Below are 12,381 nucleotides of genomic sequence, written 5' to 3' on the forward strand. Positions count from 1 at the left end.
CTTGTTGAAGAAAGTAAATACGGAGTCCCCAGACGAGTTCGAAAGCGAATAAATCGCGAAATTCTTGCGTTAAAAAATGATAGCAATAAATTGTTACGAAAGAGAAAAAACCTTTGATCTAAACAACGCGACACAAAAATGTAAACAACGAGACTCGGAACTGGTCGAACACGTGTCAAATAATCTGTAAACTCTAGCACGAGCGTTCATAAACAGGTAGATCTTTGACTCGAGTATTTATAAATTTTTGACGGGATAAACTTTAACGATCTTTTTCGTCTGTCAAAAATTTCCCTCTTTTCGAGAAAGTTTTAGACGTCAAAGAAATTACAAACAATGGCCTGAATTATGAGTGCAGGTGTTATAGCATTATAAACAATCCCAAGCAGAGTCGACAAAGAGGTATCAGATGTACTGTACACCTTGAATCGGACCTTTCCCGCACCCAAGATGGTCTCGTTTTGCACTTGGAAACAAAGGGGAGACCAATCGGGAAGAGAGAAAAGGAACGAGGGACCAATCCGAAAAATGGATGGTAGACGAGAAAACCTATAAAAACTGGGACTTGAAGGTCAAAAGGGGTCTCCTCTGGATTAAGCCAAGTCTCCCCGTAAAGTCGTGATCCGTGTGAACTGTGTCGTCGCGCAAGATAGGACTCCGTTACGCCACTTCTCCTGACCGTCCGCTTAGCCAGGATGTCATCTCGCCCGCCCCGGGGCTGCGACCGATGCCAAAGTTCTCGTCTGGATTAGTGAAGGACTGTCGATTGACGATGTATGCACTAATGTTAACAAATAAACAGTTTGTGTGAAAAACACTTGTCATCATTTGCCTCCTCTATCATGACTCACATACGACTTCCCCCAAGGTTCATCCTGACGCGGGATTAACCGATCCCATCTAAAAGACGGAAACCAAACACGGGTGCCAAGGAGGGGTTTCCAGTCCCCTATCTCCACCGGGTCGGCTACCTTACAATACTTATTCTCATAAACGTTACTTAGTGCTAGAAAATTAAACAATAAATATGTGAAACTCATTTTAGACAATATTTTCATTCTCTTAATTTTAGATATATACAAATTCGTGGGTCAGGGGAGCGACTTACTCACCCAAACTAATACAAATTGTCTGAACAATTCGAATCGACAATTTCATATTGATTTTTTCAATATTAAAAATTATATATAATTCGGTGTATTATAGATATTTGCTATTCTATTAAAAACATATTTAATATCAACATAAACATAAATTAAATTTTTAAAAATACTTCTAAATTTATGGAATATTTTATTTCATAAAGATTCGATTAGAAATAAAAATTTTGGGAATTCTCTTCTTAAGTTTTGGACATGTGTGTTTTAAGGACGGACAGACACCACTGACAAATGTCAGCATTTCAAAAAGTATCTCTGAAAATCTGCATATCGAATAACGTGACAATCGTAGGCTAAAATAACCAAACTCTTTATATGGTTATTGTTTTAATATTTGTTATATTATAGTATTTGACTTATATAACGACAAAGATTACCTTACATAAGGGTTTATCACACAAAGTGACCAATCTAACACATTTTACACATTTGTACATGAATAGAGAACTGTGGATGAATACAGACAAGTATGGCAAGAACTGTACTACTCAACGTCTAACACAAGATAATACACAACTTGTAGGATGTAACAAAGTAATTACAAGTCTTTGGTGGAAAGGATAGATACAGCAGTTAGAAATAGGCAGAGAATGGATAGAAAGTGCCTGGATGTTAACCCAGGCAGAGAGACTTGTCAGTATGGAATATGCCCACTGCAAACTGCCAAGCGTTATTCACAGTGTCGTCGATCTGACTTTTTCTAGCTATCACTGCTAGCAATTGTGTTCGTCCTTAAGATTTGGACACATGCATACGAATAATGCATGAAAAGATCTAATAAATAGATACATAAAAAACAACACTTGATATGACTAACTTAAACTTTTTTCCCCTTATTTTTCATTTTCTACTTTTAAAACAACCAATATTTATAATTACTATTATTTAATGTTAGAATCACAGTAGAATAATTTACAACTATATACCAAGATCATTCAATTTGATTTTTTTTTTAAACTTATGAAAATGAAATAATTTGATTATATTATCAGTCAGAAATATGTCTGTTTAATAAAAAATTTATTCACATTCTGTATACAGTTAAATCAGTAAAAATTTAAATTCCATAAACACTATTATAAACAAAAAATTTCAACTATTCTGAAGCTATCTTAAACATTTTTTTGTTTTATTTTTTGGTGGCAGATTGTATAGCTTTATCTATCTGATATGCACATTGTAAAAGGAATAATTATAAACTTTAATGGCTGGTATATACTGTAGTTCAACATGATGACAATGTTCATTCATGCACATATTTCTGGCAGGAAAACATACATCCAGTGATTTTAACATGATATACATGCACAGCATGCAGTCATCAAGATTGCTTTTAACTATTGTCTTATAAACTATGACCACTTATATTGCAGTCATCTAGTCAAAATGTAAATCAAAATTAATTTTGTAACTTATTAAAATATTGTTTACAAACTTTTCATTCTGAATATACTGTATGAAATATACTTAGAATGAAAATATATTCATTATTATATATTTATACAATATATAATAATAAATATAACAAATTTTATTTGTTTCATGATTTAATAATTAAAAATAAAATTTATTTATTTCACATTTAAATTTAAATATATATAAATATAATGTATTAATATTTGAATAAATAAAGCTAAACATAAATATACAGCTTTATTCATTCAAACTCATCATTATTAATAATATATATAATAATAAAGAGTGGAAAAAAATCACAATTTGATTTTAACATAGAAAATTGCACAATTATTATTTTTTCATTCAAATGTGTATTAATAAATTTACATAAAATGTAATTAAATTTTTAAAATTAATTTTGATATTAATTTTTCCATATTTAAAGATTGTTTTTTTGTACTTGACATTTGAAGATATATTAAAAATAATTTCCAGTTTGTTTGCTTAAAACAAAAATCTTAAGCTTTATAAATGATAATTACAATAAATAAAACTTTTAGCTATATTATCCAAATACATAACAAAATATTTCAATAACACTTATGAATATCAGATCAATACCAAAGAAATTTACAAATAATTTAAGCTTGAGATTAATTAAAAATAGAATTTATTATAATATTTTTGAAATTTAAACTTATCTTAAGAAAATGATGCTTCTATTTTAAAAGATAAAAAGTCATATATAAATCATATAATTTAAAAAACGGCAGTAAGAATGGAATTTTCTAACTTCTGGAATGTTATAAGTATGTACAATCACATAATAATGTTAAAAAATTCGGCAGGATAATTTCTTTTAATTTGTCACTTCTTAACTTTGTTGGATTCCATATTGGAATAATGTGTGCCATTTCTAATAAGTGACATAAAATATACACTAACAACAAACATTGCTGGCAACAAAGAATATACAAACATTTGTGAGAACTATTTTCATTCTATGGACATCATCAGGACAGCAACTTTTCAAATTTGGAAGAATTTCTTATGACTATTCATTCACATTTAAAGTTTATAAGTAATATCATAGATATAAAAATATTATGTGAAAAAGTCTATCGTCACATAACTTTACAATAGGCTAAAATTTTCTTTCATTACTTAGAATTTCATCTAATATTTAAATGAATTAATTATTCAAATTTACATGTTTATGTACATAAACCAAGTTTAGATTGAAATTTCTTTTTCTTTCTCAAATAAATATTTGTGCAGAAACAAGCTGCCACTTCACACATTAGTTTAACATGCTGATGGAAACTAGGAAATATCTTTCCTTTCAAGTTATTAAGCCTGAGTGGTATGGGCAGGGACTTTCAATGAAAGAGATTTGTCATGGAATGATTCCAAATGAAACATTATATACATAAAATTTCATTTATATTAAAATAATTCTAATCACTTTTTCCTGAGTTGAAATATACTGGGAATGTTAGGTTTAGAAGCATTTGATCTTGTTGCAAATATTTTAGTCATTCTGTTCTTAACATCTTCCATGCTGACTGGTGATGATTGCAAAATAATTGCTGAACGGCTGAAATTTTTAAAGTAAAATCAAATATTTGTAAAGCTCAATTTATTTAAACAAACATTATATTTTTAATTTATTTCTTACTTTTCTGCAGATTTATTGATGTCTGCCTTTGTTTCAAACTCTTTGATCATAATGTCGACAGTTTCTGCATGTTCAGGATCACATTGTTGCAAATCTGTCAAGAGATATTTCAAACCAGGCAATACCGATTCAGCTACAACAACATCAGTTATAACTAATTTCATGTTAAGAAATTTCAAGTAATTCATTTATATTTTACACAATATATATTATACAAAAATTTAATATCTTTATGTATCATAGGCATGTTATTGATGTACAGATTTTATCAGATACATTGGCTAGGTAATGTGTGGTATTCACTGGGCTCTGGAAGTTTTCAAAAATTCAAGTGTTTTTTTTTTTGGTTTCTCATAAAAGATCAAAGATTTGTCAACAATCTGTTTCCTTCACTAAGTAAATAGACTAGTCCCTATTACTGAACACATTTACAGCCCAGCCAAGATTTGTGAAATGAGCAGTAATCTGGATAATACAATTATATTTCAGATATCAGGAAATACTAACAAAAATTTTATTGGTTACAGAATAAGAATTAACAAAAGTAATTAAAAATTGCTATTTTCACAACTAAATAGTAAGTGTGTTAGTTATTTAATATTTTAAAAAATAACTTATTTTATATTTTCAATTTTAAGTATATTAACAGCATATTCAAGTAAGAAAACATGGTTTTAGCTATTATAATTTGTACACTATAAAGTATAAGGTTGTCTAGTTTTAAAGTTAAGTCTATAAAGTTAAGGTTGTCTTTGATCATTTTTAATAAACATGAATGTAAAACAATGAACAGATATATATTTTCATATATAAAGATTACTCCTTTATCCATTTTTTATCTAAAAAGAAAATGAAAAAAACTTGGTAACATTGCAAAACAAAATTAAAGACAATGTTTATTCCAGAAAATAGAGAGCTAGAAAAATAGGAATGCAATAAAGTTATAAAAATTTGAATATTAATTTGATAAAGAAGATTAATATTCAAATTTTGCTTATTCTAACACTAAATATATTTAATTTTTAGTTAAATCCATTTTAGATTCTATGTATTTCTACTTAAGTTTTTATTTCAAATTTATGAAATTAAATTCTATGTAATACTTGTTCTAATGTAAATATTTATTTTACACACCCAATTCACTTGTAAGCTGAAGATGGTTAGCTTTATGGTTAAAAAATTTAAATTATATATTTAGTTTTCCAAAACAAATGCACTCTTTAATTTTAGTTATCTCAGATGATGTCAGAATATCAAAAGTTGGTTTTACAATTATTCTATTAAAATATTATATACATATTATATCATTAAAAGGATACAGCAACATGATAATGCAGTATATGCTTCCAATAAAGCCATTGCTATATCATTTTTCTTTGTCTGATTACTTACATTGTTATTTTGTGCTGCCAAAACCATTAACTTTGGTAAAATAACTGAAAAAGGAGAAACAGAAAAAATTAGTACATTGATAGATATTTTAAGATAAAAAGATATTCTATCATTTTATGAATAATGAATAAACTTTTAATTACTTACAATCATCTCTATATTTTGGATCAATATTAGAACCAACTCGAGCAAAAGTGCGAATAATTTCTATCTGAAATGTATGTTGATTCAGATATTGAGGATCATCAAGAAACGTTTGGAATTGCATGTGAACCTTGTCCAATAACTAAGAAGTATAAATTATATGAATAAAAATAAAATAAAATTTTAAATCTGTCAGATTAAAACTTAATTTTACATCTTTTTGTGATGTAACTTCTAAAATAGATCCAAATGCTTGAATTGTAGCAATTCTGACTTCACTAAAATAAAAAACAAGTTATGGAAAACATTGCTTGAAACTCATTTTAAATAATTTAATTTAAACCTACATTTCTGGATCACTAGCCAGGGTTACTAATGCCGGAACAATTCTATTTTTTAATAAAGTCTCACTAGCAACTCCAACTAAAATTTCAAAAAGGCGACCAGAACTTGTTCTAACTAAAGCAGATGTATGCACTACTCCATCCCATAACATTGCTAGAGCAGTTTCGTGATAGGTAGGTGAAGAACTAAATAAAAATTTTAAAATACTTAAATTATTAAATGTAAATAATATGTTATAAAATGTATTATAATTATCTTCAGTATAACTTAATACAAGAAATCCTCATTAGTTTGAAATTCAGGAAAGTGAAATATTTGTGACTTCAAATTATCGAATTATCTGAGATTTACATATTTCCATGTAATATGCCAAATGCCATATAACTGATGTAATTTATTAAGCAAACTGAATATGGCTACTTATACAGAATGATATTTTAATTCACTAATAATAATAATAATAAACTGCAGGTAAACAGTACATATCTGATGATAACTTCACAGGTTACCAGATAGATTTTATAAGAAGTAAAGCAGAATTCCTGAAAACATAGCCCCAAACTGTTTTTAATGTGGCCCAAAAAGTAGTAAGTTATCCAAATGTAATAGATTGACGGCTACAAGTATCAGATTGAGATATTTGTACGGCTCTACAAATATCTCAATCTGATTCCAATCTTACAATCTTGAAAACCAGCCATATTTATGAAATAAGAGGGAAAAAAAGAGTATTCCACAGGTAAGGTGACACCCAAAAATATATTGTAAAAGTAAAGCCATATTGACCAGATTAGAGTTGTTCTCTTATAACATGGAGGCACTTTGATCTAAATGAATGAGTCAACATACACATCTCACAATTTGGACAAATTTCCACTTCAAATTTTGAAGTAGCCATATTTGAAACTGACTGAATTCCTTAACATGTAAATCTCTATGTACCATGCTTTTGTCCTGGCTATAAAAGCACAGTTACAAACTAACAGGGATTCCTGTAACTGATTACTATTTTATCACTCATAACAAATTGAATGATTGCTGGGCCTATTAACTTCAGTCTATAATAAAAAACAAAAAAGTCAAATTTCAATGTATAAAGAATTTTTTGATAAAATATTTTATCAAGAAAAATTAAATTTAATTAACAGGGAGACTATAACAGATGGTCCCCTCCAATTTGGCTGAGTTTAATATATATCAGTCCAGTTGGGACTGATATTCCAGTATGATTCCAATAATTCATGATAAAGTTACTCAATGCAACTATCAAGAAAACATGAGAAAAATGAATTTAAAATTTTCTGTGTTCCTTTTGAACTGAGTTATATTAATATAGATAATATGTTAGCAGTGGTATTGCCAAGTGGATAAGGTGTTAAATTGCTATACTGTTTATTGGAAGTTCATATCTTATTTTAAGTTTTCTAATCTACATTGACGTGGATTATTATGCAAAGTACTTTGAAGATTTTATTCATTATAATTCAATATTTTATACCTTGTAATTTCCAGGTAGACATGCAGCAATATTACATAATAACAAAAACCCCTTGCAAGTATTGAATTATTGGTGTAGCAACATGGGTGAGTTCTGGGACTCATGAAGTATGAACTTTCTTACTTATTAGCGAGGTTGAGGCCAAAGTTTTAAACGCAAAAACGTGTACGTCGGACGTTCGGCGCCGCTTTCCTGTAAGCCTAGAAGTTTGACAATGGCGTTTGGAATGTCAAGCATGATTCCATTGACTATCCAAACACCATTGTCAAACTTCTAGGCTTACAGAAAAGCTGCACTGAACGTCCGACGTACACGTTTTTGCGTTTAAAACTTCGGCCTCAACCTCGGTATTATAATTGTAATCATTTGCTGAATGGTTTCATGTCATATGCCACATCAACTTACTCATATTGCTATAATAATTCAAGACTAGACAAGACAGGAGCTTTCTATTTACTCAACAAATGTTGCTGATATGATATAATGTTGTAGAAAGAAAAAAATTATGAAAAAGTGGAAAATAATTTGAAATGTTTTATTGCATAGCAAGTAAGTGTTATAATTACACTACACTAATAGTCTATTTCAATGCCCATTACAGAAAAACTTTTAAAAATGTAAGATTCAAACCTACAACATATAACAGAGTAGTTGAACACCTTATCTACCCAGCTAGGCCTCTGTTGATGTATTATATATTTAACAAAATGGATAAAGAACACAAAATTTTAAACTAATCTTTCTTGCAAATACTTGAGAATTGTATTGAGTGGTTTTATTATGAATTAATTAATGGGAGGGAGGGTAGTACTACAATACATATCCAACTCAACCAAATTGAAGGGTGCCATCACTGGTAGTGCTTTTGTAAATATGAATTCTCTATATGCATGCAAGTAATCTATAAACTTTTGAAAAAGCTAAGTTTTAATACTACATAGTAATAATTAGTCAAATTTATTAAGTTTACATAGTTCTGTATTTTATAGAGTTAAGTAAATTGTACATTGTGTTACATAATCATATGCTGTCACACAATTTCATTGAAACAAAATAAAAAAGTGTTTAAAATTATCAAAAAAATTATATATGATAACAAATAGAAATTTTTATAAAAGTAACAGCTTACCATAATTCTAATATAGTACTTTGTATGCTTGCTAACGGAGCATGACACAGTGATAATGTGCATAATAATTCTTGCAGAAATGATAATAATTCTTTTCTATCTTCATCCTTAAAAATAAACACAATATTTTTTTTTAAATATTATTTTAAATAAACAACAGCCTAATGCAATATTTAAAATATAATTTCTACATTGTAAATTTCATGTACTGTGGAAAAAGTATATATATTATAACACTAATTAAATTATCTATAAAAACAATACAAAAGAAATCTAACTTCTCAGTAAATATTACATATAATCTGTTAATTAGGTTTCAGATTTCACACTGGAATTTCATAGCTAAAGTTATGAATTATACAAATGAATTGGTGTGTACAATTTTTAACAAATCTATAAACAACTAAAAAACCTTATTTACAAATTCAAAACTGTCTTTCGTTTGTAAGATTTGTTTTATGTCACTTTTATTGATAATACTTCAAAAACTCTTGAATTAATGCAAATATTAATGTTAATCAGTAAAATGTATGTTAATCAGTAGAATGTTAGTGAACAAATGGAGAGAAAAATTTTATCTCTATGATAGAAATGCCATAAGAAATATATTTTAAAAAAAGCTTGAAGTGTTTATTAGTAAACATCATTCATATAGCTAATGAAGACTAGCTTCATTGCTTCTGAAATGAATTTTAATACTTCTAGCTATTTCTAATATATTCGCACAATATTTGTAGAATATAAAATTGTTGTGTAATGTTATTAAATTTTAAATACACAACATACTTGATGAAAGACTGTCAAAACTCCAGCAGCATATACAGGTATTGTGGCATCAGCAAGAGCAGGATGTTTTAAATGAACACCATAATCTATAAATAAAATAAATTTTAGAGAGTTAGTAATTTAAAATTCTACTGCGTAAATGTGAAAATATTATAAATTACCAAGTTCTTCTTCAGGAATTTTTACCCTATTTAAGAATAATGGTTTCACTTTTCTTTTGACAAAATTCTTTCCAAATAAATGACAAAAATAATGCATAAATTCTACAAATGAATGGACTATAATTTGTCTTGGAGGATTGATGAAGGATAATATATTCATTAACCATGGAAGACTAAAAAAAAAAAATAAATTAGAAAAATTGTTATATTCAATACATTAAATTCTGAATAAATTATTTGATTTTAATTACAACATATATCAATTTTATTATCTACTTGATATTAAAAATTGCTTAAAATATCAATAATTCTACACAATTAATTTTAACCAGTTATTTTTACTATTATTATTATATTAAAGTTTAATTAAAAGACATAATAATCTTATTTCTTATTTAACACTGAACTATTTTTTTTAAATTAAAGCTTATTTATTGTCACTGTTAAAAATATGTTCAACATTAATTGCAAAAAAACATGAAATAATTATATGTCCAGTTGATTTAAAATAATGGCCAAATATAATCAAATCTTATTAATTTAAGCATCAGATAAAATACAAAAAGCTCAAATTATCCGTTTTTAAAGATTCAACTAGTTTTTAGTTTTCTGGAGTTCATCAATACTTCATGTTATTGAGATATGTTCTCTCGTCACTTACTTTTTCACTCATTTAATCATTTCAACATTTTATGCTAAACTTTTGTATATTCTACACTTTAGACATAATAAAAGCATAACTAAGTAACTCAATTTTTATAAAAAATTGTTAATAAAATTTGAAACACATGACATTTTGCACATGGTATATGAATTTATAATTATGTACAGTTTGGGAAATCCCTGAAATGCACACATTCAATAAATCTTTTGATTCTGTGCTGCTATCTTTCTTTAAACTGTTTTTGAAATATGAGAGAGAGTATTTTTCAGAAATCTTGACAAAGCTGCTGTAATGTACAATAGTAAAGGCAAGTCTATGTTAATATTCTGATCTACAAGGTATTGAAGGTTCCTTTAAATTGTGTCATTGCTTCAGGAAACTTCTTTTGTTATGATAGCATAATTATCATTTTCATTATGTTCACACTAATAAAATTTCATTCAATTCTAACACTACCTTCTTGATGCATAACTTTATTTGTCAATAAGTGAATACAGTGTGTCAGAATAACATGTAAAACATTCAATTCTCTGAAGTTTACTAGGAGAAAAAGCATTTAGACTTTGTAAAAGTTTCATTACACCCATTTTTGCAATCTAATTATATATTATTTTAATAGAATTTTTCAATATATGATATTATTTAATGTTAAACAAACTTAAAAATGTAATTGAAATTTATAATTGAATCTTGTTAAAAATTATACAATTGCAGTCATTAAATTTACGGAGTAAATTAACTCATTTACAATTTGCATCTATAAATTGATTAGGACTAATTTTTATATAAATAAAAAACTTACAATGATTTGGTAATCCAATTATGTATTTCCCAAGGTTTATACCATTCTTCAGTAATGTGTTTATCATATCTTTCAATTAATGTTGTTAAAATATGGGCATCACCAATTATGACATTAGGATCCTGAAGTTGACTAGGAGATACGGGTAGACGATCCACTAAATAAAACACTTTATGTAAATAATCATTTTCATAAATATATTATATTATAAAAAAAATAAAAGTTTTTAGTTTGATGGGATACAGAAATGCAACAAATGGAGATACAGGGTACTTTCAATGGAAAACTGGCCCCTATTTAGATGTCAGATATATTAAGAAGACCCAGAAAACTCTACATGGCCAGCCTGTTGGTCAGGTGAAAACCTGAGCCCAACTACTAGTGTTCAGTGGTTTTAACTAATCAGCCACTGGCCAAATAAATAGTAATAAATTAACTAATAAAATAATTTTATTAATTACGGATACCCCTCACTTTACGACCTATCTGCTTAACGACCACTTGCACTTACGACCTGCAATTCAGGGAATCCCCTTTCTCAGCTTGAGTGTGGGTCAGTGGCGAATGGTGACATGCGCACTAAGCATACCATAATAGTCTTATACTACTATAATAGGCTAATAGCATACTATAATAGTCATTTTATGAATAAATTTGAAGTTTGTTGCATAATTTTTATAATTTTACAATGATCCTATATTCCTGGTGCAAGCTCCTCACTTATTGACAAATTCGCTTAACGACGTAGTCGTTGGAACGGAACTCGGCCGTAAAGTGAGGAGTACCTGTATATTAGGAACTTGTGATTGTATATATTGTACCAAAATTTTTGAAACCAAATTGGCTTATAAATAAAAAATTTGTTATTGTTAAAACAATATTTATAAAGTTTATTTTAGTCATATATAAATATCTAGTGACTAAAATAAACTTTATATATATTATAACGTAAATTAAATATTTTACAGATTTACTTGTTTTGTAATTATGTAACTATTTTAATATTAAGTTTGATACTTTAACTGATAATTGAACAATCAATTTTTTAATACTAATATGAAGATCATTATATGTTGATCATAATCATTAATTTCATACAATTTAAAATATATAAACAAATTTCAAAATTTTCAACAAAAAGAACAGGAGTAATTAAGCTACAAAGAGGGTAAACAAAATCATGCCCCTCCACACACACACACACACACACACACCATACATAAA

At 27.6% G+C, this 12,381-nt stretch overlaps 1 protein-coding gene across 1 annotated transcript in view; it reads right to left on the reverse strand.

The window, feature by feature from the left end:
• Positions 1 to 2,159: 2,159 nt before the first annotated feature.
• The window catches only part of LOC136983957 (RAB11-binding protein RELCH homolog), a 56,065-nt gene continuing 45,843 nt past the window's right edge, over positions 2,160 to 12,381 (reverse strand). Inside the window, exons 16-25 of the mRNA XM_067280853.1 lie at positions 11,158 to 11,314; positions 9,692 to 9,864; positions 9,531 to 9,616; positions 8,745 to 8,851; positions 6,120 to 6,302; positions 5,987 to 6,050; positions 5,776 to 5,914; positions 5,556 to 5,672; positions 4,237 to 4,390; positions 2,160 to 4,155 (exon numbers count right to left, since the gene is read on the reverse strand). Coding sequence (XP_067136954.1) covers positions 4,020 to 4,155; positions 4,237 to 4,390; positions 5,556 to 5,672; positions 5,776 to 5,914; positions 5,987 to 6,050; positions 6,120 to 6,302; positions 8,745 to 8,851; positions 9,531 to 9,616; positions 9,692 to 9,864; positions 11,158 to 11,314 — 1,316 coding nt within the window. The 3' untranslated portion in view covers positions 2,160 to 4,019. The remainder of the gene's footprint in view (positions 4,156 to 4,236; positions 4,391 to 5,555; positions 5,673 to 5,775; positions 5,915 to 5,986; positions 6,051 to 6,119; positions 6,303 to 8,744; positions 8,852 to 9,530; positions 9,617 to 9,691; positions 9,865 to 11,157; positions 11,315 to 12,381) is intronic.

The sequence above is a fragment of the Centruroides vittatus genome, unplaced genomic scaffold, assembly GCF_030686945.1.
Source record: "Centruroides vittatus isolate TY-2023 unplaced genomic scaffold, ASM3068694v2 contig_898, whole genome shotgun sequence".
Taxonomy (NCBI): Eukaryota; Metazoa; Arthropoda; class Arachnida; order Scorpiones; family Buthidae; genus Centruroides; species Centruroides vittatus.